The sequence below is a fragment of the Pyrus communis genome, chromosome 4 (genome assembly GCF_041283825.1).
Source record: "Pyrus communis isolate YQ-2024b chromosome 4, ASM4128382v1, whole genome shotgun sequence".
Lineage (NCBI taxonomy): Eukaryota > Viridiplantae > Streptophyta > Magnoliopsida > Rosales > Rosaceae > Pyrus > Pyrus communis.
The window spans coordinates 5,410,357-5,437,120 of record NC_142568.1 but is presented as its reverse complement, the minus strand read 5'-3'; the positions used below and the strand labels follow the sequence as shown (position 1 = coordinate 5,437,120).

At 37.8% G+C, this 26,764-nt stretch overlaps 3 protein-coding genes across 6 annotated transcripts; 1 reads left to right on the top strand and 2 right to left on the bottom strand.

Annotated features, from left to right (window-relative positions):
• Positions 1–680: 680 nt before the first annotated feature.
• G2484-1 (protein) lies at positions 681–13,928 on the bottom strand. 4 transcript variants are annotated; one of them, XM_088692401.1, is made up of 17 exons: positions 13,779–13,928; positions 13,555–13,651; positions 9,547–11,630; positions 8,945–9,466; positions 8,496–8,645; positions 7,610–7,995; positions 6,853–7,262; positions 6,610–6,662; positions 6,419–6,526; positions 4,562–6,351; positions 4,264–4,372; positions 3,871–4,045; positions 3,152–3,219; positions 2,900–3,012; positions 1,940–2,797; positions 1,163–1,259; positions 681–1,056 (listed from the first exon to the last, which is right to left on the bottom strand). In XM_088692401.1, the coding sequence occupies exons 3-17, from the start codon at positions 11,618–11,620 to the stop codon at positions 1,040–1,042; spliced, it is 6,930 nt and encodes a 2,309-aa protein (XP_088548527.1). In that variant the 5' UTR covers positions 11,621–11,630; positions 13,555–13,651; positions 13,779–13,928; the 3' UTR covers positions 681–1,039. The 4 variants fall into 4 exon arrangements, with proteins under 4 accessions (XP_088548527.1, XP_088548528.1, XP_068317041.2 ...); XM_088692402.1 differs by having other exon boundaries at positions 4,562–6,336; XM_068460940.2 differs by having other exon boundaries at positions 4,562–6,336; positions 13,585–13,651.
• Positions 13,929–16,148: 2,220 nt separating this feature from the next.
• LOC137723472 (Methyltransferase MT-A70 family protein) lies at positions 16,149–26,715 on the bottom strand. Its single transcript, XM_088692399.1, has 10 exons — positions 26,615–26,715; positions 19,140–19,686; positions 18,774–18,987; positions 18,148–18,287; positions 18,013–18,046; positions 17,612–17,684; positions 17,012–17,189; positions 16,821–16,910; positions 16,623–16,716; positions 16,149–16,381 (listed from the first exon to the last, which is right to left on the bottom strand). Exons 2-10 carry the CDS (start codon positions 19,413–19,415, stop codon positions 16,242–16,244), a joined length of 1,239 nt encoding a protein of 412 aa, XP_088548525.1. The 5' UTR covers positions 19,416–19,686; positions 26,615–26,715; the 3' UTR covers positions 16,149–16,241.
• On the top strand, positions 23,962–26,483 carry LOC148697346 (protein EI24 homolog). Its single transcript, XM_088693213.1, has 7 exons — positions 23,962–24,038; positions 24,381–24,433; positions 24,745–24,858; positions 24,996–25,059; positions 25,244–25,329; positions 25,410–25,492; positions 26,329–26,483. The coding sequence occupies exons 3-7, from the start codon at positions 24,779–24,781 to the stop codon at positions 26,481–26,483; spliced, it is 468 nt and encodes a 155-aa protein (XP_088549339.1). The 5' UTR covers positions 23,962–24,038; positions 24,381–24,433; positions 24,745–24,778.
• Positions 26,716–26,764: the final 49 nt, after the last annotated feature.

The window sequence follows — 26,764 nt, the reverse complement described above, 5'->3', positions numbered from 1 at the left end:
TTATGGAATAACGAGAGCTTGTTTACCTCGTATATCCTTGTGACATTCATTCTCATACTGGTTCGTAGTTTCTTCAACTTTTCAGTAAACATGTCATCAATTCTCAATGAGATATTTAGGCTACCAAAAGAACTTGAGTAGCATCTTGCAGTTCTAGTGTCTAAGAACATTTACCCGTACACCCAAAGTTGCAATTCAACGGCCTGCCTTCTGCTCAAATGACGAGTAAGAACAGGGTAATGGAAGGTTCAGAGTCCTATTCTCTCCGATGTAACAAAAGAATGTAGGTTCAATACTATATCTCTTGCCAATCTGCCGAGTGATATACGTTTACAAAAAATATTCTCTCGGTCACCCGATGATCAAAGAACGTATGGTTACTTTAATCTTGGATTTGATACCAAGAATAAAAACAAAAAATTGAAACAGTTGCATGTATAAACTAAAAACAAAAGAATATTACAAGATCTAGCTCCCTCTTTGCGCATCCAACTGCTTCTCTTGATGAAGTCTGAAGGAGCATTACTCAGACTGCTGTATGATTTCAACATGGACTAGAAAAATAGAGCTCAAACATTGAAACTTCGACAGAGAAATCGGATTTTTCTTCAATACTACGTAGCATTGAATGGTTGGAACAAAAAATATTTTAACCAGATTTATACCCATGCTATGCATAATGTCGACGAATGAGATGACATAATATTAAATATCCAAATGGACAAAACAGTAACAGGTTATATGATTAATCATCTGAAATCCTTCCTTGCATTACAAGCCAAACTAAATGGATAATTTTCCATATACAACCTATCTGGGCGAAAGACCACCTACGGAAACCATAATTTGTAAACTAAAATGGCTATAAACATCTACCGACTACATTTTATGACTGACCAAAATCAAGGAAGCAAGAATTTCCATCCCTACGCTTATCCTCCTCTATGATCAATATACACAACTACGCATGAACATGTTGGCCTGGTCATCCAATAATTGACGATCCTCAGACTGGAATCCATCATTTGCAGAGCTGCTCCTAACCATTGTTATTCCCTGTCACAATCAAAGAGTCAGAAAACACAATCACATTCACAAAAACAAGAACATATGTGCTGCAAATTATCCGCAGAGAAAAAAACCCTGGGGGATAAAATTTAACCTCTAGAGGCATTCCGGTTCTGACTTCTGTGGCCCTTGTCATGTGAAACAGAAGGAATCTTTGAGATGATCAACGAGCTTTGCAGTCCTTCTAGTAGCTGTGGCCAACAATGTGATCATCTCAGATTTACAGTTTTGAATATAAAATAAGAGAATGTTCACATAGATACCAACGAGTGAACAAGCAACAAAACTAGCATAAATGTTGTACATGGATACCAACGAGTGAAGGAAAATGTTTAAATATGAACAATAAAAGTAACTACAATTTTCTTAAATCAGAGAGATGTTGGAAGAAAATTTAGGGGTATTTTACATGCAAGCCCTTGATAACATAGCACTTTCGAAAACACTTCAAACTCAATACTTGAGGGAAACAACCCAGCTTACTTTGTAACAAGAGAAGGGCACCAAAAGAATTTCACAGCAATCAATCAATTAGAGCATGACAAGTTGATGGATGGGGTTTTTTTTTATTAAATTTGACCGCTTAAGTGTTTGTATAAAACTTAATAGTTGTTGAAATGATTTTTCCAATTTACTAATAATTTTACAAACCTACACTACAATTAGCAATTCAACTTCCAAAAAGATCCTGTACAAGTTCTGCTGTAACATCAACAACTTTAAATCAAAGTAGCAGATAACCAAGGGAACCATCCTCAGATTGAGATATAATCAGACTAAAGACTTGATAAACCATTTACCGCAATGTTATCGTAACAAACGAATAAGCATCTATATGCAAACAGAGACTAAAATATATCTAAATGCTTACTCTTGATGTAGGTTGAATTCTGCGATTTGATCTACGAGGCTCAACAACTTCAGCAGTCAACTTTGCCGGATTTCCACTAAACACTTTGCCCTCCTCAATTTTACCCAACCTTCCAAAAGCAGGTGCAAGTTTTCCTTTGTTTGCCCGAGATTTAGCAGTTAAAGTGGAGACTTTCTTAAATGAAGAATCAGATGATGGAGCTAGTGAAGAAAATTCAATTTGGCCCTGTGTTGTTTGTGATAGGGTATGCTTTCCGGATAAACCCTCGGCACGGTTTACAGAATCTTTGATCCTTCCTGTATTGTCCATTTCACTTGAACCATCGGAGGCACTGCGTGCATCTGTTAAGAGGCTGTCCTTCTGTGCGGCAGATTTACCTGACAAACTTTGCAGCTTTCCAGATCTCAGACCCTTTAGCTTGGATTCTGCCACTTGTTTTTCCCTCTTGTCAATTTTAGATGTATTTTTCAGTCCACGGGATCCTTGAGGCATCAAGTATTTCGGAAATTTCACCGAATCACTAGTTTCATTAGTCTTGTTACCCTCATTTTCCACATAATGTTTGCTAACTTCCATGAATTTTCTCTTCTTTCCAGGCTTGGGAATACCAAAAACAACCCCCCTTGATCCTTCCTTCTGCAACCCTGTTCGAATTGTTCTGGTTGCATCAAGCTTATTCTCAGTTCTCGTATTCGTACCCATATTAAATACCGTTTCATTTGCAGATAAATTAAGTAACCTTGGGTCTACAGGTTTCCCTGAGTCAACAACATCAACGCCCTTTGATGTGCTATCCTCCCCTTTGCCTTCCACTGCAGGACTGCCCAATTTGGGTCGCTTTTCCTGAGGCATATCACCCTGAACATCAAATTGCACATCAGTAAAATAGAAATAAAATTGACTTGAGAAGTTTTCAACAATCATATGATATTAAAGCATGAAGCTATATAAACATAGTACCTCAAGGAAGGAGGTGTCATTTCGCACACTAAACCATTCAACCCATTTGCCATCCTTCCAAATGAGAGAAGGCCGAAGATGCCAAGCTTTAACAACTGACTTTTCCCCTTGAGCTGTAAGAATTCATAACAGGAGAGTATCCAATCAACTAACAGTAAGTTTCAAATAGTACAGTAGGAAGCATTTAGATGAAGTGACTTAATGAAAGCAACCCCACCCAAGAAAATAACAGTAATAACAATTCATACACACCTGGAAAGTGGACAGTTAATATAGTTTCATCTTTCTTGTTTTTCTCAGTGACAACTCCTTCCCACCAGCTGAAAAAAGAAGTAAATACACATGTGATGTGTTGCAAATGGGATAATATCAACTGAAAAGTCCAAACAATAGATGTGGAAAATGGAAAAACAGCATCAAAATCACTAAGACTGAATGCGAGTTTGCAATCACCAAATGCACTAATATCTAATATATCAACACTACCAAATTGCTCTGAAACCCAAGACTAGGCATGCTTAAGATAGTGAAGAAAGATGTAGGGAATGCATATCCAAATAAAGGAGACTTGCAAAGCAAAATTCGTCTAGTAATGGAAAAAGCAACTCACAAAATATAAGGGCTCATTTGGAAGTACCTTTAAAATGACTAAAAGTGCATTTAGAGAAAATGTTTATAGATTTTAAAAGCGCTTCCTGCAAGAAGCACCGGTTATGTGCTTATTTAGGAAGCACTTCAAGCGCTTTTTCATGATTAACTTGCATTTTCACTAAAGATTGATTCCAAAAACATTTTCACATAAAGCGCTTTAACCCATTTTAAAAGCAGTTCCAAACAAGCCCTAAATCTTTTTGTGCATGCTAAAGGAAATTGCAGGCAGTATAATTATATTAATCTTCATATAAAAATTTCTCTAGCAAGATTATCTGCAAGAGCAATCAATTTTTTTGAATTTTATAACTTGCGCTTACCTCTCCTGTATCCATGCATCAACCTTATCTCCAACAGACCAAGTATAATCCGCCATCGCTGCTCTGCGCCTTTTCCTTGTTCCGTCATGTCCCAAAGCAGTAACAGGGCGGGCAATTCGTATCTTTGGTGGCTTATGTTCTTCACCTTCAAGTGCCACCCATTCCTGCAGTTTCCCTGAACCAAGTAGATGAGAAACCAAGTGTAAAGTAAGTGACCATGCACAAGCAATAGGCATAACATCTTAATAACAAAGAGTTCTATTTATGAAATATATGATTAACAAAATGCATCCAACCAAACAAACTCCTAATAATAAACGGTCAACATGAAATTATCACTTAAAAGAAAACCGGTAACACCAACATGAGGCAAGGCATGTTGAGGTGGTATACCTTCATCTGACTGAAGCTCAGTGTAACACACACAGGCTTTTCCATCCTGCAAACACAATACCTTAGCAGTAAACCAGGCTTCTCCAAATCCAGCCCCATCTTTGAGAACCTAAAAGAAAACAAGTCAATTTTATGCTACGGCCATAAAGCACATTGAAATGCCAAGCTTCACAAGAAAGATGGCACATGAACATATAAACTGCTGTAAACAGTCCAGTGAACGGAAAAAAGCTAATCTCTATTTTTTTGAGGAAAAAAAAACCTCCAAACCATATCAGATCACGCCTCAGCTTCATACCTCTACTAGAGAACCCTCCTTGATGCTGCTTTCTTCAGATGCTTCTGCTTCCTTTTCAATATCATTGTCGACAGTAACCAAAGCAGAGTTTGATATGATCTCAGAAACATTGCGGCCTTTTGGTCCTATTGACCCCTTTTCAATGACTCTATCAAACCCCGTGGTTCCTACACCCCGCCTCAATTGATCATCCATTGATTCCTTATTTACCTCTCTCAGAATAGGTGACTTCTCATGTGCAGTCGGCTGTGCTTCATGCTTATCTGATTGTCTATCTTTAGAACCCCTAGCAGAAGTATCAGCATCTTCTCCAACAGTACCTAAATTTGACTGTTCTCTTGACATGCCACTGGATTTCATAACCAGTCCTGAAGAAAATTGAGGTACTTTCCAATAACCCTCTGGACCAGCTTCTACTAACTGACTCAATGGCAAAGGATCACCCATAGCAACAATTATTCCAGCTTGTGATACAGCTTCTGCTGCCAGCTCAGCAGCTTTTACAATAGCATCCATATTTTCAGCTCGCTTTGAGGCTGCAGATGCAACTTCAACTCTCCTTCTAACAGCCTCCCTAGCAGCAACAAGGATCGAAGTTGAACTATTTGTTCCATCTTCACCCCTTAAAATGGGCACTGGAGTAGCCATTCTTATACTTTGGCTTGCATTACCATCATTATATGAAACCAAGGCTTCTTCAGCCATCAATTTTGCTTGTAATGCAGCATTTGATGCAACATTGGCAGCTGCAGCTGCTGCCTTCGCTACAGCAGCCGCAGCAGCTACAGCTGCAGCAGCAGATGCCAACTTAGCTTCGACGTCTAATATCAATCTGGAATTTTTTTGCTTATCCGACTGATCCCATATTTCTTGGCTGTGACTAACAGCTGCAGCAGCGTAAGCAGCAGCTTCTTCTGCCTGTTGCCTGGCCTCCTTAACTTTACTAAGAGTCTCCTCTGATAAAGTTGCCCTCTGCTCCAAATCCTGATCTGCTTTTTTGAGGTGGCCAGTGGAAGGCATCGGAAACACAGACATAATCAATTTCTCTGGCATGGTCTTAGACACAATGGTACTTGGGGTTGAGATGGCAACAGATGTAGACAGACTACTACTACCAGCAAGTGTTAAAGCTGACTCGGGTTGAGATCGAGCTTGCATAGTAACTGACTCGGGTTGAGATCGAGCTTGCATAGTAACCTGAACATGATCCTTGGAAGTTGAAGTCTTTTTTCTTTTTCTAGGCTTAGGGTCAGCAGAATGCTCGCCCTGTGATGCTAACACCTTTTTTGGGTCAAACACTGGAGATGCCCCTGCAAAAGTACTAGTTGGGCCCCCAGTCTGAGCAGAAGGACCAGAGGAAACATGCTTCATACTAGGCAATTGTGGCAGAGATGTTTCTTTTACAGGAGTCAACTGCACTGCTTCTGTACTAGGAAATGCTGAAAAAAGGGTACTGGCTTGAGCCGCAGAAGACTGTGAAGAAGCAAGCCAGGGACCCCGAAAGGAGGCCTGAGGAATCCACGTAGTATTATGGCCCCCAAATATGTTCCCTATTGGTGGTGTTTGGAAAGGATGCAATGGATTGAGTGCCTGCTGATAATTATATTGCAGGCCCTCACAAACAGGGGTAGAAATACTCCAAAGCGGTGATGAAATAGGTATCATTGGACTACCCATTGGTGGAGTGCCCTTCGTGCTGGGTCGACCAAGGGGTGAGGGAATACTTTTACTCTGGAATGCACCTTGTTTAATTACTTGGTCAGGAGCCCTAGAACCTGTAAACCTCAGGTCTGAAGTACAGTTAGACACTAGATCAAATCAACAGAGAATCAAACAGCTTAAAATGATAGAAAGTACCAGAACGTGATTGCAAAGGGGTTTCTGGATTAACCGGAGTAGACTTTTGACTGTGTAGCCTCTCTATGGACACCCGCCAGGCATTCTCCCACATGCCCCCTCCACCATCTAATAAAAGAACATAATTTCAGAGTTACTAAACATTTGTAGCAATAGTGAAACGATAGGACATAGAGAACAAATTAACTTACCATGTCCCCCAAATGCTGACACCATATAAGCTTCTTCAGGTGCTATTCCTTGACTGCAGAGAAAATTAAAAGAGATACATGTTTTATTTACCGTCTCGAAATGAAATTTCTGTGAACTTCTGTGTAAAATAGACGGTGACTAATGCATTCAACATTTGGTAATATATGTAATTCCAATTTATGATAAAAGCCCCAAAAAATAAACATTGGTACAAGAAATATACATTAAGCAACAAGACTCACATTAAAGCACCATAAACAAAGATCTGAGCACGTAATTGCACTTGCTGCAAGTCAGTGAACGGCTGTTGAAATATAACAGATGGTGGAGCAGAAGTATTTAGATCTGGCAAACTAGATGTGGGAGTAGTAAGAACAGAAAAGGGTTTTACAGAACCATCCACATGCCCATAGGCCTTTGTCTCACTAGGTGGCACAAGCTGGAAAATTCCAGATTGGTTTTGGGACACACTGCTCAATCTGTCACCTCTTGCTTGCACACTTCCCTTCTTAGCACTCTGTTTACCTGTTGCCTTGCTAGATGCTCGCCTTGTTTTCCGTTCAGGGGTACCCTTGGAAGCACCCCGTGCAGCTTGTGAGATTTTTGCATCCAGCTGGCCTGAACCAGAATTTTGAATAGACACCTCTGCTAACTTCAAAAAGTATTTCTAAATCAGAAAATTGAAAAATCGGTGTAAAGACATATCAATAACTATACATGTATATATCTAAAGCTAGCATTCCCCAATCCCCTAAAACATATACATCTATTAACAAATATAAACTATCAAAGACATGAGATCTGCAAAATAACTCTAAATCGGAATATTGAAATGTTGAAATCAGAGCACATTTATAACTATAAATGTACATACTTATGGCCAGAAATAAGCGTACATATTTATCCCCAAAAGTAATGTATATGTCAAGAGATAAATTGATCAAAGACACAAGTATTATTTAGTATAAACATAAACAACAATAAGATTATAAATAATACTCTGGGAGGTATAATAGCAGGAACAGGCTGCAAGTTGTTGGCAGCTTCCCCTTTCGGCAAATCTGTAAATAAACTCACATCCGAAGTGCCATTTCTCAAATCCTTAGAGGCATCATTTCCTTTTGGATTCCAGGAATTAAGAGAATGATTGTCACCATCCCTAACACTGTCCGAAACTGGGGCACTCAGATTTTTCGGCCCCTTGATATCACCTGATTCATGTTTAGTCTCAGAAAGCTCAATTGTTTCAACAAGCTTCATTGGACCACAATCAGTTTTGTTTGGACCAACAGAACTTAAATCACTTTCTGGCGCAACAAACCTAGTTTGAGATTCAGGCAAAGAAGCAGAACAAATAGAAGCTTCACAAATCATAGAAGTGTCACCTGCAAAATAAAATATAACAATCAGAAAAGAAAAAGAAAGAAAAAGCCAAAATGAATTGGAAGTAACAACAGTGGGTGTAAAAAAAGAACTATTTTTCCAGTGTTGCATATCACTCCTGCTACATTCTTATTAAATCCCAAGCATTTCATTTATATGTTCTCTTCTATCTAATCCAAACAGGCAATTTGAAACCAGCCCTCAAAACTAGTCTTCAACTTGCAAAAAGTTTAAATTAAAAAAAATCTAATACATCTTATCCAACATTAGCATCTCTTCCCATAAACACTCAAAGCCGAAAAATCATGAGTTGGAGCCACCAATAGAAACAGAATGAAAAATGACTTACAACTACCAATGTGCCTCAAAGCCATTCTATCTGCAATAGCCTCATTACAGTATCACAAAGAATCAAAATGTGAAGGTTCACTACATTCACTTAACGTTTATCTTTTTTGTTATTTGACAACTCATTCAAGATTAATCAAATTAAATTACTCACAATTAATGCTGGGCATAATAGCCTCTGCAGAAGTCTTATCCTGAGATACTTCAGAAGTGTCAGTGTCTTTCATTACATTTTTAGCAGTACCACCACACACTTCTACCAATGTTGAAGGCCCAGTCTGCGTGTCAGAATCCATAATTGGTTCTGCATAATTGAAAAAATCATTCTTAAACGTCAATACACAAATGGAGAGAAAGAGCAAGGACATAACTTTCATTTCATGAAACACAAACAATAGCAAGAGCAAAAGAAGGGACGCCTGTAAGTTAGACATTGCAGTTATATCCAGGAAGTCTGAGGTTCAAGCCACACTATTAGCATTCGTAACTTGTGAAAAAAGATCAGGCCCCAGGAAGACAAGTTGAATGTACATAACTTAAAGCGGCGAGAGATGATATGTAAAAAGGAAAGAGGATGATGACTAGTGAACATAAAAGTCTCACCTGTTACATTTGCAGATGCCTTTTCAGAACTCTCTTTTATGGTTGAGCCATCCTGTTTTCCAAAGACAATAGCTTCAGCACCACCACCCTCTTTTGCAGAAGATTCACACTGATCTGAAGCAACTTCCCTCTCATTTGTGTTTCTCTTGCTAACTTCATTAGCAACTGCATTTTGTGGTTCATTTTGGCACTCTGTATTGCAACTGTCTGTAACAGGCAGAGACTGATCAACTGTTTTGCACAACGACTGTCCAGAAACACCTTTTTCCGCTTCGGAAACAGAAACTAGCCCAGTTTCTACAGAAGGAGGTGGCACTACACACGAAAAACTTGCATCCTTAGTCATTTCGTTGGCAGTTTCTTCTTTTTTGTCACAGTGTGATCCCGCAGCAGAAGAAGGTGCTGCTTGAACCTCTGAGTGGCTAACGATATCGCTGGCTACACCATTTCCTGAAGACAAGGGAGCAGCATTCGTGGTGCCACAAGAAGCCAAATTCGAATTTTCCAGGGAAAGGTTGGCCGCTGCAAGAGAAAGAATCCAAGTTAGTATATTTAATGGATTTGAATTTATTTCCATTCAAAGTTTCAACTTCATAACATACCTGGTTCATTACCATCAGTTTCATGTGTTAGGATTGGAACAATCAGCTCTTTATCTGTGCTACCTTCACACAACGGCGAGGATCCAGATCCCTTAACAACAGAACCATCAAACTTCAAATCTTTACTATTCGACTCATTGAGCAATTGTCTACTATCCATTTCACTGGAAGGGAGATCCAGGTTACCATCAGGTGCATCACCAACATCGCCTTCTCCGTAAACTTTATTATCATCACACATTTGAGTTGACTCCTCAAGAATAGAAAGTGATACACGTTCGTGCGCATTCAATTTCTCTCCAGAAATTCCAAAAGCATCACGAGGACTTTTAGAAGATCCAGTTACATGTGCTTCACTAAATACTTCAGCTGAAGAAGATGTTGCAGTCAAGTTACAATGAACTTCCCTATTTTCATTACTTCCATCCTTAGAGACATCATTTTCCTCACTCGAAGCCTCGGATGTTCTGACCAAAGTCCCACTATCTGGTTGGAAACCACTTTCTAACGCATTCATCTTGGAGCTACTCCATCCAGAATCCACCTTCAGTTTAGGATCTAGAGTTGAAGAAATACCAGCATTGCTGTTGGTGACCTCAACTGCATACCTATCATCGCCTCTGTTAACCATTGGTGATACATCATGCGTGTTCAATTTAAAATGATCACCACCAGTACCCATATCTTTAAGCAAGACTGCATCTTCACATTTGTTGGTCTCAGCAGGAACCTCAGAGCACTCCCTGTCACTGAATCCATCCGGTATATGTAAGTCAGAATCCCCTTTCAGCACAGGATCTAGACTTGAAGAAATTTCAGCATTTTTGTTGCTGGTCTCAACTGCACAGCTAGTCTTATTTTCATAGGCCCTAGGTGATAAGCTCTGCGTGTTTGGTTCTGATTGATCACCACCAGTATCTATGCCTTTAAACAAGACCACATTTTCACATTTGTTGGTGTCAGCATCAACTCCAGAGATTTCCCTGTCACTGCATTCACCCAGGGCATGTAAGTCAGAATCCTCTTGCAGTATCATATCCAACGGTTCCTCCACACTAATAACATTTTCTTGATTAGCAATTCCTCCTTCCACAGACTCCACCTCAAACGATGAACAATGAGGGTTTTCCAAATAACAGGTAGCCTTTTCAACTATTTTTTCATTCACATGTTGAGCCTCTATGCTCAACACATGACCGTCTGGATCCTCTTCAGTGATATCTTTTAAATTATCTTGGACATCTTTGTTACTCAACTTATCACTTGTATTAATATTTTCCACAGATATCATATTATCAACTTGCATTCCTGAAGCAGAGGAATCTACTTTTTTATCTGGAGGTTCATCAACCACATATTCCAATTCCATCTGATTTACACCTTTGCATTTCCCATCAGCAAAAGGACTCCCTTCACTTACCTGCGGGGTGTCCTTTCCACCAAGATCATTTGGTTCCAAGTTATTTGAATTTCCATCAACTAATAATTTACCTTCATGGGTTTGTGAATCATCAACACAAAGCTGATCTACTCCTACATCCTTTAAGCTAGAAAGGTTTTCGGAAGTCTCCTCCTGCTGTAATGTAGGCCGTAGAACTGTAACATTCCCCGTTTGGGAAAGAGTCTTATGATCATCATCCAAGTTAGGCTCCATCTGCTCAGTTAAGCAATTCAGTTCCTTACAGGCATCTGATTCCTCAAAAATTGTCTCAGAGGGAGTAATTTCTTCCTGCCCAACAGATTTTAATAGCATTTCAACAGATTCTGAGGAAGTGGCCTCAGACCAAACATTGTTGCGCCTTGATATAGAGCAAGATTCAACTGCAGTGGAACTAAACTCTATCCCACTACTCCCACGAGAGAAATCCTCAATCCAGTGGTTAGGTTCGTTACTCTCAATGCCCAGAAAAACCTCGGTTTCAACCAAACTATCAAACCTCAAATGCCCTTGAAGGCTATCATCAAAATCAAACTTGGGAAGAGCATATGGCTGTAAAACTGGAGGACAATTATTAGTCCCTTCACCAGCTAAATGAACATTGTGGCTTTGAAAATCATTGTCATCATAATCCATGGGTGTATCCCTAAAATAGAACAGCAATCAGGGGGAGAGAGTACCAATAAAACAAATAGCTAAATCGAGATAGACAACAATATGTGCAAGTATATGGACCAAATATTCAAGCTTTGCAACCACCGTCTTGCAGAATAAGTAAATAGCAAGTACAATCATTAAAAAGTAATCACTACCAGGGAAAAGAATCTCAATCCCTACATCCCTTTGCTCATCAAACAGATAATCATCCCAAAGCAAGTCATAGCCCATTAACCATTTATCATCAATTATGTTCAAAGTCATAATTTTTTTTTTAAATTAAGTCAGACAGTTTGCAAACTCTATCCATGACACTCACAACCTGAATTTCAACAATTTATAAACTTTAAAATTGAGAAAAATAAAAAAAAAAAAAAAACACTATGAACATTATTTTGTGAATTATAGAAAAATGATATACAAGAAATAATGCAAAAAACAACAACCACACAAAACCAACAAAAACCTCAATCAATTCAAACAATGATGTGAGATATCAATAAAAAAATGAAACATAAAAGTTTTGTACAGTAAACAAGATTGCCATATCATGCTTTGCACAAGAACAATAGAAAGTTACTTATAATGTGAGAAGGCAAAAAGGGTAAAGCTTACATAATACCAGGAAATACCCTTGCTTAAATAAATCAACGCTACAATTTAATATTATAGGGGTAAAGTAGTAGACAGATAATCTTTTAAAAAAAAAAAATTAAAATTCGACATTCAGTAATGGGCAGTTACCTAATGCCCCATTTTTTCAAAAATCAGCTTTTCTAAAAAATTTAATAAATTATAGTATAAAAAGGCCAGTATAAATGTACTCATGACATATATACTTTTTAATAGCTATATAAATTCCATGCCAATAAATTTTAAGCCAGTGGAACTCTTAATATGTTAAGAACCCTTCATTGGTAGACCAAATGAAGTTCCACTTGACCAGATTCTTAAGTGCAGTTTTTAAGAAATTCCTATAAAATTAAAAACGTATAATACCAAAAAAAAAAAAAAAAAAAAAAAATGGAGGTCAAGGCACTTTTCATAAAAAGGGATATCTCATCAACTACAACCAAAAACTTAAGAAAATAAATGCACATCATATGTAACTGATCTATACAGAAAATCACGTTAAAACCACAAAGACATCAATCCTAGCATACTATTTTGAGTGATGATTTCCCAAGATTCTAATTTGGAGAGCATGTAGAATTATAGATTAAATGGCTCATCTGTAAGAGGGAAAGATAAAGAATCTATCCATCACTCCCTCCATAAACGCAAAAAGTAATATTCAATTGTACAAGAATAAATGTTAACATTCTCTTACTATTTTATAAGTCAGGAGGGAATTATGTACTTGTAACGAAAACAAATTAATAAAAAGTTTATAAAGGAACAACTGAAGATATGCAATGGTCACTGACCTTGAGAAATCCTCTAAATAAAAAGTAAAGGTATGGCAGAACACAAAATCTACATTCAAGATTAGGTTTCCAATGTCGAACAGTTAATGATTACTAAGAAGAGCCAGTTGGGGTAATTCTTAAAAATGTGTACTAAACTCACAACCATGCATTCAGATGTTTTCAATTTCCGAAACATGCATGTTCCTTGGCAAAATCCAGCTTTGTTTACAAAAAGCAAGAATAAGCTGAATGATACCTTAAAAGATTGTACAAAAGTAATAAATAAATTACACACAATTAATGATAAACTAATAAAGAAATTTCAAAGATTAAGCTTCAGCATTTCTGATTAGCTCCAAGTACGAATACAAAAACGAAGAAAAAAAGCACGAATTTTTTAATTAAAACTCACCATTTCGAAGCATACCAAGGAACTACTTTGGCCTAATTTTACACAGATAGCCTAGCTGTTTACAGAACCAAAAAAGAGGAAATGAACAGTACCAGAAGAAGTAAGAAGTCTAGAGACGCTACCTCCCTCCATCCGGTGAAGAAATCCAGCCCCTTTGATCTCTCAACTGTTCCCCAATTGTACGGTCATCTGCAAGCCAAAACCCTAAGCGTTAGTCTCTCAATCACACTCACTCCTCACCCAATTGGTAACGACGCATCAGCAAGGAAAATTGAAACCCTAACAAACGAAATGGAAAACCCGTCGGAGTTCATACCGGAGTCTTCGAGTTCCCGGCGGATAGAATTAGGGTTCCGGCAAAATCGACGAAGCTACAGGAGAAGAGTGAGAAAGACTTGCACGAAGAGAGAGAAGATGCAGAAAGAGCGTGAGAGAGAGAGAGAGAGTGTGTTGGCTGACCGAATTTGCAAAATTCAAAATAAAAAACGGAAAAATGGTTTAACCGAGGGCATTTTCGTACATTAGCTGAAATCTGACAGGTATGGCAGTATGGAATTGACACGTGGCTTCTCATGACTTGATTTGACGAAAGATTCTAGGGTTGGACTCAGATTACCAGCCGGGTATGTGTAATTGGCTCACAGGTAGTTGGGTTATCCTAATTGGACGGTGATGATGGGATTTGGAGGGGCGTTGTGTGACATACGGGTCGACTTGTAAAATTCAAAAGATCTTGACACGTGTCTGGAGTTGTTTGATGCAAAAGGCTATATAAGTAAAATTATCTCCTTTTATCTATCTACATAATGAATTTATCCTTTTATCTAGTACTACACTATATATTTATTCAGTTAATTGTCTTTTTTCCTTGTGTGATAAAAGAATGAAAACAAATCCATGGTAAAATTCTAGATTTAGAACATATTTAAAGGAAAACTAATGAAAATGATTTGAAAATTTTGAGTTTTAACGATAAGGACAAGGGTGATGGCATTCTCGGCCTCATTAAGGGCCTGCTAGGAGAAGGAGACGGAAGAAGAGCAGGAATCGGCAGATCGGGACTGGGCGAGGAGCTGGGCGCCCATGACACTTGGCTTGGGAGACAGGTTTGTTGCAGAAACGATAACGGAGGTTGGCCATGAGCTTTTGGGGGATGTTGTGAATGGAGAGGAAGACAGCGACGACGAGGATTAGGCCAGTTTGGAAGAGAATGACTTTCGCGATTCGGGACTGATCGGTCGGTGCAGATTCATCTATTTAGGAATTGATGCATGGGAATTGGGATTGAGGGAATCCATGATGGGTGTTTGGGAATCGAGTTGAGGGAGGATTGGGAGATATGGGAATTGGTTTCAGGGTTTGAATTCATATTGAGAAGGAGGTCGGAGAAGAAGGTGGATTTGGTGATTTAAAGGGGGTGGGCCCACTTTTTTTAAATTTAATTTTTGACAATTTTTTTTTAATGATTTATTTTATATATAATTTCTTCATGGCACAAGTGAATTGGCGCATCAGTGAATATATGGGCCCTCCATTTGCCAAATCATCACTTAACAACCAATTTAACAAAATCACTAACGGAGGTATGACATTGTAATGTTTAAAACATAAGGTATGAAATTGTGGTGCGACCCATAGTTGAGGTAGTTTTGTGTAATTTACCCTATAATTAATTTGTCTCATCATTTGTGGCTGACAAAGAAAAATGATATTGGACTCATGGACCCAGCCCGTTTCGGCATGTTTCAAACGAGTCGGGTTAGGTCCGGTTCCAAATTCTGAAATCCCATTACTAGACTTGACTCGCCCTATTACTATTTACAACAGATAGGTCCAGTTCTGCTAAATTTGAGCCCGGCCTGGCCCGTGCCCGCCCCTAAGCAGGAGCATGACATGAGCGTTACACGTTTAAATAAGGTACAACACGGTATAATTTGTAAAAAAATGGGCGGGTCGTGCCCAAAAATCAAGTCCAATGTGCCGGGCCACGCCTAGACAAGTTATGGCCTAAGCGCACATGGGCCAACCCACTTAATACCCATTTATGGTATGTATGATGTAAACAACTCACCTTTACTCGCTAGAATTGACAATTTTGAGGCAAACAAGAGGACTGGAGTTTGGAAGAGGAACGATAGAATTATGGAGGAGGGGAAAATCTCTTCAACTTCTTCTTTGATATAGAATTATGGAGGAGGGGAAAATCTCTTCAACTTCTTCTTTGATTAGCTAGTTGTTTCCCATTGGCATCTCTTCCAAGGTTTAATTAATTCAAATTATCAACCCTTTTTAGGCTATGTTTCCTTCCAATCTCCCCCGAATTTCACCTTTCACCTTCACCTTTTAAAATATTCGTAGGGATTGATAGAACTGAGCACAATGGAAAAATTATTTAGATCTCGAATTTTAAAAAAGGCTCGGATCTTAAATTTAGTGACTGAAATAATTAGTTGTTAAGGGAGCGAGGAATCTGCATAACTGTTAATTTGATGTAACGCTGCAAAAGCTTGTGGAAGTTTCAAATGATTGTTTTAAAAAGTTCTCATTTGGGGAAACTCTTGTTCTTCTCCTTTCACGTTAGTTTGAGAAGAGTACATTTCATCTAAGGGATGTGATATCCACACACCCTTATAATTTTTTGTCATCCGATCGGATGAATTGAAGAAGATCAAAGAACAAAAATTAATAAAGGTGTGAGAAGTAAAAAGATAATAAAAGAATCGTTACAAAGATAAACAACACAACGTCGTTTAGCGTATGGGATGCAAATTACAAGCAGCTACCCGCTCGTAAAATTTCCTGACTCCTGAAAATGAAGGGGTTCATTCCCCCAAGAAACACATCCGGCAGTCATTTCTCTGGCGAATAGTTCAACACACCGACTACGTTGGAGTGTCGGAGAATACTCCTGTAAAAATCCTAATAAAAGGTACAAGAGAACGTATATCAGTAAATACTGTATTGCCTAATTGACAACCGGACGCCTGAGTATCAAACATGTGATCAGTTCCTCCACACAAAAAAAATTAAAGAAAGATAAAATGATCAGCGTCGACAAGAACAAAATCTAATGGTTTCCAATGAATGGGAAAGTAGCGAGTACATAAACACTACTAATAAAAGGGTTAAAGTATAGCGTCGGTTACAAGACTAAACTTACTTGCTACCGGGGGCTTCCTTGAGTAGTCTCCTGGTATGCTTAACATGATTTGATTATCTGGTATAGTTTTGGATCTTGAATTGTCGTCCGTAGCCTATACAGTATCAACGTCACACGCAGAAGAAGATTACTAATGCTAAAATCTAAACCATAAGGCATAAGCAAAAGAACAGGCTGCTGCATATGGTGAAAACTAACCTTCCCTGGACAAAGGCCCAATAGAAGGCACTCATATGGCCTGTGATGAAAGAGGTCCAAATCGCCAATCAAAGAACCATCTGCTTTGACCTTCGACAGTCAATAGAACCAGACCTTGTCAAAGTGAATTCACTAAACTATAGCCAAGTTTATTCACTATGAAAACAAAAACACACGGCCAAACTGAGAACCTTCAACCAGAAAAAAGTAGCTGCATATTCGACTCCCCATGCAGGAAAAAGTTCCTTCTCGACAAAGCCACGCAACTTCTCCCTGTTGGTCACCCATAAAGCAACAAGTGCTCCATTTGTGTGACACAATTGCTTGATGGGAAGGGATAAGAAATATCGGTTGGGCAAAGTTGAGTACCTATAATAACGTGACAACCACATAGTTAGTGAAAAAAATGACAAGTTCCTAGCAGCTTGTAGCCCATATTAACGCTAGTTCATGCTACATGTCAAATCTGCATCAGCCACTCATCTACAACTCCAAAATGTTTCAACGAACTAAACTACCAAAATTAATAACATAAATTAAGAAAATTTTCCATGGTTGATCGGTTGATCTGTTAATTAAGACAATAGGACAAATTTTACAATAGTCACTTGGATTAACATCCCTTTAATGTCACTTTTTACTCTTTAACAACAGTAAGCGGCACACTCTTACAGGGTGAGTATGCTTTCAATTCCATTAAAAAGTTCAAAATACAGGAGATGCCTGGGTGGTTATTAGAAAAGGCTTGCAGGTTCTTTAGGCTAGAAAGCATAATAAGGTAGAATGCCTACCTCAGCTTTTGACGCGCACTTCCATTTTCCCACGGCGGATCAACAACAATAAGATTGAAGCCACAATCAGACTCTGCTGCACAAAAAGTACAAAATTTAAGCTACAATAACAACTATAGAGTGAACTTGCAAAATGATTCTACCTAAACGAATACTTTGCCTTGCAAAAATTCATGAAATTGGCTCTAGACATCATCATGCTAGTAAATGTACATCACATTTCTTCCAATTTACAGTACAAAACAATACAAAAAAAAAAAAAAAAAAAAGAAAAAAACATAGCAAGAGACTTTAAGCATGAAGCATCTAGTTTGTGCAATTTACTCCTACAGAACTTAAGTTGTTTACACATTCAGAAACAGGTTTTGCAGATAATACGGGGTTTGAAATGCAGGAATTACCAGGAATTAGATTGTGAATCTGCCCCAGATCAGACTTCCACATGATAGAAAACAAAACATGTAAGAAACATTGTAAACTACCTCACGGAGTTCATCTGTGCGTTTAAAAGAAAAAAGTCAGTAATGTCAGTGTACCATGTAGAAGGAACTCTCTGGAGGTAAGATATATCGACTGCCCAAAAGTTCAGCCTCCACATCTTCACTGGTCTCATTAATGACTAAGTTGTTAAACACAGGGACTGCTCGTTGTTTACAGTATTCCATGACAGGGGAACCTGAGAAAACAAAGTAAAGTTCACTGGGACTAGTAGATACAATTCTCTGTCGAAAAAATACAAAGACATTTCACATTCCAGAAATATGCAAACCACGCAACACGATAGTATCATCATGTTTATATAGTCCACTGGAACAAACTCACAACTCAATTGGATAACATTTTTTTATAGCAATTAGAACTCGAATTGAAGAGTTGAGATAGCAAACAGAAGAAAGGACAGATGATGAGCATCCATATGAGCCAAGCATTTCCAAGATCTAACTCAAGTTTTTTCTTATGTAGTGGAATGGTTTGGCGAGCAAAACTTTAAACAATATTTACGATTACATTAGAATTTATTTCAATTATCAAGCAATCAAGCACCAGCTGACAAGCAGCTAATAATAATCTAGATAAAACAAAAAAAGGTGACATTTCAACTTTTATCCAAACAAAAAAAAAAAAGAATCAAAGGCAAAAAATTTCGAATAATAAAACCGACCTCCATCTTCGCTTGCATTGTCATGTGATTGCGAATTTAAAGTTATCTCATACAGCGGCGCCTGCCAGACCCGCCCGAGTTCAACCAGCGACTGCGTAGTGCCGGGAGACGAAGCTGAATTATCGAAATCATCCCTCAAATTGCTCACAACCTCTAAAAGCTCAGTTGATCTAAGTAGAGATTTATGCGCCTTCAGCAAAAAAGGTCTTGCTTCCTGCAACAAAAAAACCATACAAACACTGAGTCTCCGTCTGAATTTCAATCACAAATCACAAAACTCTTTCCAACATTTTCTCAGTAACCAATAAGCCTTGCAACATTTTCTAGTCAACCAAACAGGCATTGAGCCAGTGAGAGTGCGATTACCTGGTGGCGTTGATCGGCGGCGCGTTCTCTGTCATTGAGAGTCTGAGGCTTCTTCTCCTTCCGCTTCCGCTTTCTGGAATTCGAACACACCCTAGGCTCTTGAATTTTGGATTTGAATGAGCGGGAGTAGTAGGCGGAAGGGGACACCCTGAACCGGGTGTACGAGCGGTTGAGGACGCGAACCGGGTCGATGAAAACGGCGGTCGAGTCTTCGAACCGGTACACGCCGGAGTCCAAAAACGTCGATAGCTTGCCGGCTGTTTTCGAGTCCTCCATTATCGCCGTGTAGGTTTCGGCGTTCAGTTCGGCTGTTAGAAATCTTTAGGGTGTACTCTTACTTGAATTTTAAAAGAATTTAGAATCTAGTAGATAATTAGGATTTTAAAAGAATTTAAGAGAGTCCGTTTAAATACAAGGTGGTTAATTAAAGGATTTTAGAATTTTGGTGTAGTCAACTAAGATTTTAAAAGATTTTTATAGATTTTGAAGGATTTCATTGAATGAGTGATTTTGTAGGATTTGAGAAGAGATGGTAAGCTTAAAAAGACTAAGGGTGCGTTTGTTGCACCGGACTGTCTCGGACTGGACTAGCTGCAAGGACTAAGTTGGACTGGCTTAGACTAGACTAAGCTGGACTAACTTAGTGAAGCGTTTGGTGCAGTGTCGGACTAAGAAGCAGGATAATGAAAACATGATTATTCACCATATTTGTGTTTGCTTAGACTAGGATTACATTATTGTTCTATTTTAATAGCTCCAATACATGTGTCCAACGCCCTAAAAATTGGAGGGTTTGGAATTGGAATTGGGGTTGGCATAGGTGTAGCAGCATTGAAATTGAAATGGGAGTAACAATCTTACAAATTACTACAAATATTTGGGCACATTGCCCTGAGTTTAATCTCTTGAATTGTTATTGTAATCAATCCACAACTTGCCCTTAAAAGTTGATTTAATTTGTCTTCTTATCACACATTAAACGTCATTAGCCATCAAATACTTATATCAACATAACTTGATCCAATGATTTCTTAGTCCGACAAATACATCATTCACTAAATTTTCATCCAGGATATTTTACAAAATGCCAGTTAACTATAGTATAGCATTCCAAAGTAGATCTCCATACTTTACAAAATCCTAGTTAACATTAGCCAAAATACGTCATAGTGCAAAGCTAAGTGAGAAGCCATAACCTAAGATTGTACAATTAATAAAATACATCCATGTCTAAGGGCACCACATAATATACTCATCCGCTTGCTTTGTCGCTTAAAAGCCTTTGGACGAACACTTTCTTGAGTCCCGAATTGATTGCCCTGAACACTCCCACATTTTGTGGTTTTTCCAAAATAAGAGTCAATGCATCAATTTGATCCATAGGAGAAAGACCCATTGCTTCAAGTTCGTTAGCTATGTCAGTATGATTTGCAGTACCTTGAACTAAAGCTTCAGTTACCATTTGCATCCTCTTCCCACTTTCAACATAAAATTCTTTCAGTCCACTAATAATTGCCTCGGTTCCATCACTTGAATTTCCCATAGCTCTTTTCCTCTTTCTTTGGCTATTTTCAGATGGGGTGCTTTGTTGGCTTTGTTGGTTCATTGAAGATACAACATTTTCACCTCCAATATCACTTGCACCAACCTGATCATGACTTTGTTCCTCCATCATTTCAGCAGGGGTTTCGGCTACATTACCCGTAGCCCGATCTTTTCCAAATATATATGCAAATCTATCGTACAATGGAAAAGGTTTGCTTCTCCATCCATCAGCTTCTTTATTTTTCTAAGATTATATGAACATAGCAAAACTAAAATTTAGCATGCATAACAAATATAGCAGCAAGAATATAACTAATGTATAAATAAAATAGGATATGAACCTGCACATAAGAAAGCCATGCGTCATCACTGTCAACTTCAACGCACTTTTTGACATCATTCCATGCAAATCCACTTGTGTTTATCATGTCAAGGACCAAACTATATGTTTTTTTCCATTTCTTCAACTTTGACTCAATATGTGGAGTTGCCTTTATATTTGAATTAGGACATAAAACATTGACAGCTTTCGCTATTTCAATCAAAGTACCTTGTTTGAAAGCACCTGTGTCACATCGTTGCTTCCGAGCAACAAAATCCTCAAGAACGGATAGTAATACTTCTTCCTCAAATGCTTCCCATTTACGCCTTCTTCCTTTTGGCTCTTGAGAAGCATTCAAATTATTGTGGTTATCCATACCTAAACAAAAAATATTTGAATGTACTAAAATACAATACAAAGAATCAATTTGCATAATATCCAATCAATTTGCATAATATCCAATCATTTTAATAATATCCAACATATGCATGATAAAAAGGAAAACTAAAATAAAATCTTATCATTAACACATATAGCTAGTTCGGTTGCTGGTTCCTAATTGCTCTCCACTCATTATACATTTCCTGAGCCATGGCATTCCTCTTTGCAGTCCACTGGTCAGATGTTTCAACACTACCAACATATTCACCTTCTTCTGTATTTTGTCCATCTTCTATTATTGGCACATTCTCCATTGGATCTACAGACATCTCTTGCCTAATAAGATTGTGTAGTAGGCAACAAGCGGTAATTATTCGACCTTGTGTCCTTATCGGATAGAAAGATGGACTCCTTAGTATCCCCCACCTTCCTTTTAGCAAGCCAAAACAATGTTCAATTACATTCCTTGCCTTAGAATGCTTCATGTTAAAATATTCTTCCTTATTAGAAGGTGTTCGTCCTTCCCATTCAGATAAATGATAAGGTATTCCTCTATAGGGTGCAAGGAATCCTTCACCATTTGTATAACCACCATCTACAAGGTAATAATAACCTAATAAAAAAAAAAGACCTTATATTAGTATTTTGTAGTTCACAAACAAAACTAGACCTAACTTACAAAGTTGAGACTAACTAATAAACTTACCCGTTGGTACCTTAAAACCATTAGGCCTAGTAATTGCATCATGTAGCACTCTAGAGTCTGATGCGGAACCCTCCCACCCCGGAAACATATATATGAACTGCATATCTCCTGAACACACACCTAATACATTAGTTGCGACTCGACCCTTTCTAGTTCGGTATCTTGGTTTGTCAATTTCAGGTACATGCACATCAATGTGTGTTCCATCTAATGCTCCCAAGCAATTCTAAAAAAAAATGGAAGCTTTTGTTAATTTATACAAAGGGAATGAAGAGTTAAAGCTTAGGGAAAATGAAAATAATTATCAACATACCTTAAAACATCGCCACCTAGGATCTGTAGAATCAATAGGCACAGGTTGAGGGATTTTTAGTAGGACACCTTGTAATCGCAAAATTCCTTGCAATACACTATTGAAATACCTACTTATAGTCTCTCCCGACCTATAAAATCTACCACCAACACTACGATTCTTAGTATGATGTGCTAGTATTTGTAAAGTCATACACACCTGCTCCTCTACAGAGACCAAACCATTCGTTTTTACCCTCCCATCTTGACGAAGAAAGTCACATAATATGCCAAAAGTCCTTCTATCCATTCTCAATTCGTTGACACATTCAACATCAGTATTCCCTATTATACCATTCAGATAACACAAACTAATCTCTCGTCTAACAAGTGAACGGTTAGTCAAGGTGCGTCGTTCAACATGTCTCTGTTTTGCCCTTAGCATCAGCAACACAAGAATCGTACAAATGCAAATCGTCTCTAAATGATACATCTCTAACAATAAGATCAATAAAAGCTTCCTTCGATCCATATCTATCCAAACAAAAAAAAAAAAAAGGAAAAAAATATTAAGGACATTATGCTACTGCACGCTTTCCATCTGGCACAAAGAACAAACCAAATAATATAATCCAGCTATGCTATATCAGCTGATAAAACAACATTACCGCAAATATCAAAAGCAAACTGAAACAAGTACAAAATTTCTAGGTATACTTATACCTAGAAAAACAGAAATCATGGAAAAATAGGTAGGGAAATGACAAGTTGCACTTGAACTAATCAATCGTGCAGTGTTTTAGTTTAAAATACAACTCGGGGTGTAGAGAAGAGGGTTTTAAAAAATATGTATGAAAAATCTGAATGAGAGGTTCAAACAAAACATGTCAAACAAATCTGAATGAGAGCTGTCAGATAATATGAAGCAGAAGATTCGAGCAGTTTTAAACTAGGGATGAAGATTCAAACTCAAGACATTTTCCAAATATCAGTAAAGGAAGTTGCACAACTAGACTAAGAGAAACATCTCTTCCAACAATGCATAAATCATAGCCACTGATAGATTAAGAAATGTTCAAAATATCAGATACATTTCCTCATAGGTGAAAACAAATGGACAAAGATACAGCTCCTGACCACAAATTTTAGTTCAACCTGGTTTGGACATCACCTTGCAACGTTACCTGAACATGAGTTTTCAATGACATGCTGTTCTCAAAAGCTTAACTTACTCCGATGTGAAAGAAAGAATGTGTGCAAGTACTGATATTGTACGAATCATGGATGAATATGTAATATAAAATCGATAATAGCTTTTAGATGCTTATAGATGCTTACATCTGGTTATCTTAGTTTCCATTTCCCAGTATTACCTCTACATAGACATCACATAACGTAGAAGCTACATATAAAAGTGCTTTCAGTGTTTTGCTGGACAAAGTGCATTCTAAATCTGCATGCGTTAGTATTGACATTCAAATTCCTTATTCTGTCTCTTTGCAGTATAATTATCCTTAACTCAGTCATCATCCCAACTCTACACTGGATATTACCTGATAGATGCCCAGAATATAGTTCTCAAGAGCTCTGCTCATTTGTTGGTACATTGAAATTTTATTCCGTCTTGCGGCATGGACTCGTACAACTCTTTTATGTAAGTATGCAGCCAATTTAAGATCCTCACTTTGTGCATGGATGGCATTCTATTGAATATTTCTTAGTGGCAAAATGGATGAATATGCATTTTTTGTGTAATGTTTTGCCTCATTAAGTTTTGTAATCTTCGTGATATGGCTAAAGAAAGTGTATGTGTCATGTAATATTGGATGTTTAATTCTCTTGTTTCTGATTATTGTACTGGTATATAATCTTGGTTTGTTTGTTATCTTACAAAATATTTCTTTATCACTATAGATGCCTGAATTACTGAAGGGATTCAATTCCTTTCTCAATTCACGGAATACATAATTTTCATTTATTTATTTTTGCTTTGCAGGTAACTTGGTTCTACCCACTGTACATATTCAGCATTATCCTGAGCAACCTCTGGTACTACCAAATTATCCCCTTTTGCTTAATTGTTTTACCCCTACGTTATTTACTTGATTATGTTTTAATTACCATAGGTATGAACTGAGCACAGGTAAGGTATACATCTATTTCTTGCAATGCAGAATGTTTAAAGTTCTGGAGGTCACTATGATCCTTAGTGATTATCAGGATTGGAGTGACAATAGTTTTTAATATATGATATTTTGTTTAAAGTTCTGCATGTCTTGACATTTCCACTTCCCGATGTCTTTCTTTTTCCAATTTCTACTATGTGATTATCCAAATCTACAATTTTATTTTAACTAAAGGTACAATGACATTGCTAAGTATGGATTTTCTGCAATGGGGAGATCCACGCCAACCACATTGGATCCTGTCAGACAAAATGATGTTGGTTTGGAAAGACCTGCTGGCGTAGAAGGGTAATTAACTTATTCTTAAATAGAGCTTAAGGTTTTTATTATTGTTATTGTTTTATATATTTATTATTTCAGACATTTCTTGTTGAATAGATATTTATGTATCTCATGAGTTGTGTATGCATCTGTTTAATCTGCAGGGTCATGATTGGTATAGGAGAGCAGGTGTATTCAGTACTTCTTTTGACCTGTTTCTTCCTAGAGGTATAGATATCTTTTATTCTTTATTTATTTGGGTGTATGGATTCATAAAGGGAGGAACAGGATTTAGTTTTCATACTTATTAGACTTAGAGAACGATAGAGAGAGAGGAGTTTATATTCAAATTGCAATATGCTCCATGGCTTATGTGCCACTTTTTGGATGACAGAATCGATGGCTTCTGCAGGTATATGTGACTGGATATATACCATATGTGGGGAAGGCAGTAAATTTTCTGCTTCTGTCCTGGATGTATGCCTATTACTGTTTCGAGTACGTGGTGCATATACCTTTTTGGCTTAATCTAATTTCCTAGATAAGTGTGTGCTAATGCTCCTTTTGAACTCTTTTAGGTACAAATGGAATTTTTCTGAAGTTCGTCTTGAAAAAAGGCTGGATTTCTTTGAATCTAATTGGGCATTTTTTGCTGGTTTTGGTAAATATACAACAATTTATCATATTCACTAAACAAATTAATATAGGAGTACTTGTAAGTTGTATACATGAGTTACCTAGCAAAGGCAATTTTATAACAACAAAGTTGATCCTTAAGCCACTTTGATTTCTTAAGCCGATAACCATTTACCAAAAGTAACATAATTTGCATTCAACAGATGAACATTCATACGGAAATCCAAAATTAAAGCGAACAAATCAAAGCATTATAACTACGAAAACACAAAAGCCAATGTACTTCCGAATCCTAACAACATCAGATTGAACACAAAAGGATGATAAAGTGAAACACTACCCCATTTTCTCAGCTCAATTCTCAACTGCCAAACCCAGTTTCATGTTTCATCTCACTTACATCTGCTTTTGCAGCAGCAAACTCCTAAAATAGGATTTAATCCAAATAAAACCCACATATGATTTCTTAAGCCGACAACCATTTACCAAGGTTGCAGATAACCATTTACCAAGCCGATAACCATTTCTTAAGCCAAATAAAACCCACAAAAGCCAATGTACTTCCGAATCCTAACAACATCATAATCAACATACCCAACATGCTAAGCAGGCTACTTCTACCAAGGTTGCAGATTGACAGTGAATTTTAGTGAAGTTCAGATGCTCTAATCAATCTCAATTTGACCTAAAAATCAAAACCCTAATTTGTTCAAGTGCAGAGGTCTAGGATTCAAAATTTCTCAAACCCAAAACAACAAAATCAAATAAAGCTCAGTAATATCACGATCTGCAAAACAAATGACGAAATAAATCGAAGATTCGAAGTTTACCAGACAACTCGGAGTAGATGAGGGCGAGCAGATGCAGATGAGGAAGACGCAGAGATGAGGGTGAGGAAGACGACGATGAGCGAGGGCAAGACGACGATGAGCGACGGCAAGGAGGACGAGCAGGAAGTCACCCTCGCGATTTTCTCTGGGCTTACGAGTCCGCCCAATTTTGGGGATCCTGGTTAAGACCTCGTAAGGAGGTGTTTAATCCGAGCGAATCCCACCTAATCTCATTAAACCAAATCCTGCAGCAGACCAAACAAGGGACTATAGTCCAGTCCAGTCCAGTCCTCCTTAATCCTATCAAACAAACGGGCCCTAAAAAGAATCCTACCTCTACCCTAGGATCTCTTTCTAACCCCCTTTGATTTCTTTCTCTCTCTTTCTCTCCACTCTGCAACCGAGCTTTCTTTCTTTCTCTTTTTTCATTTCATTGAAAATATTTATTCTTGTTAGATTGCTTTTGG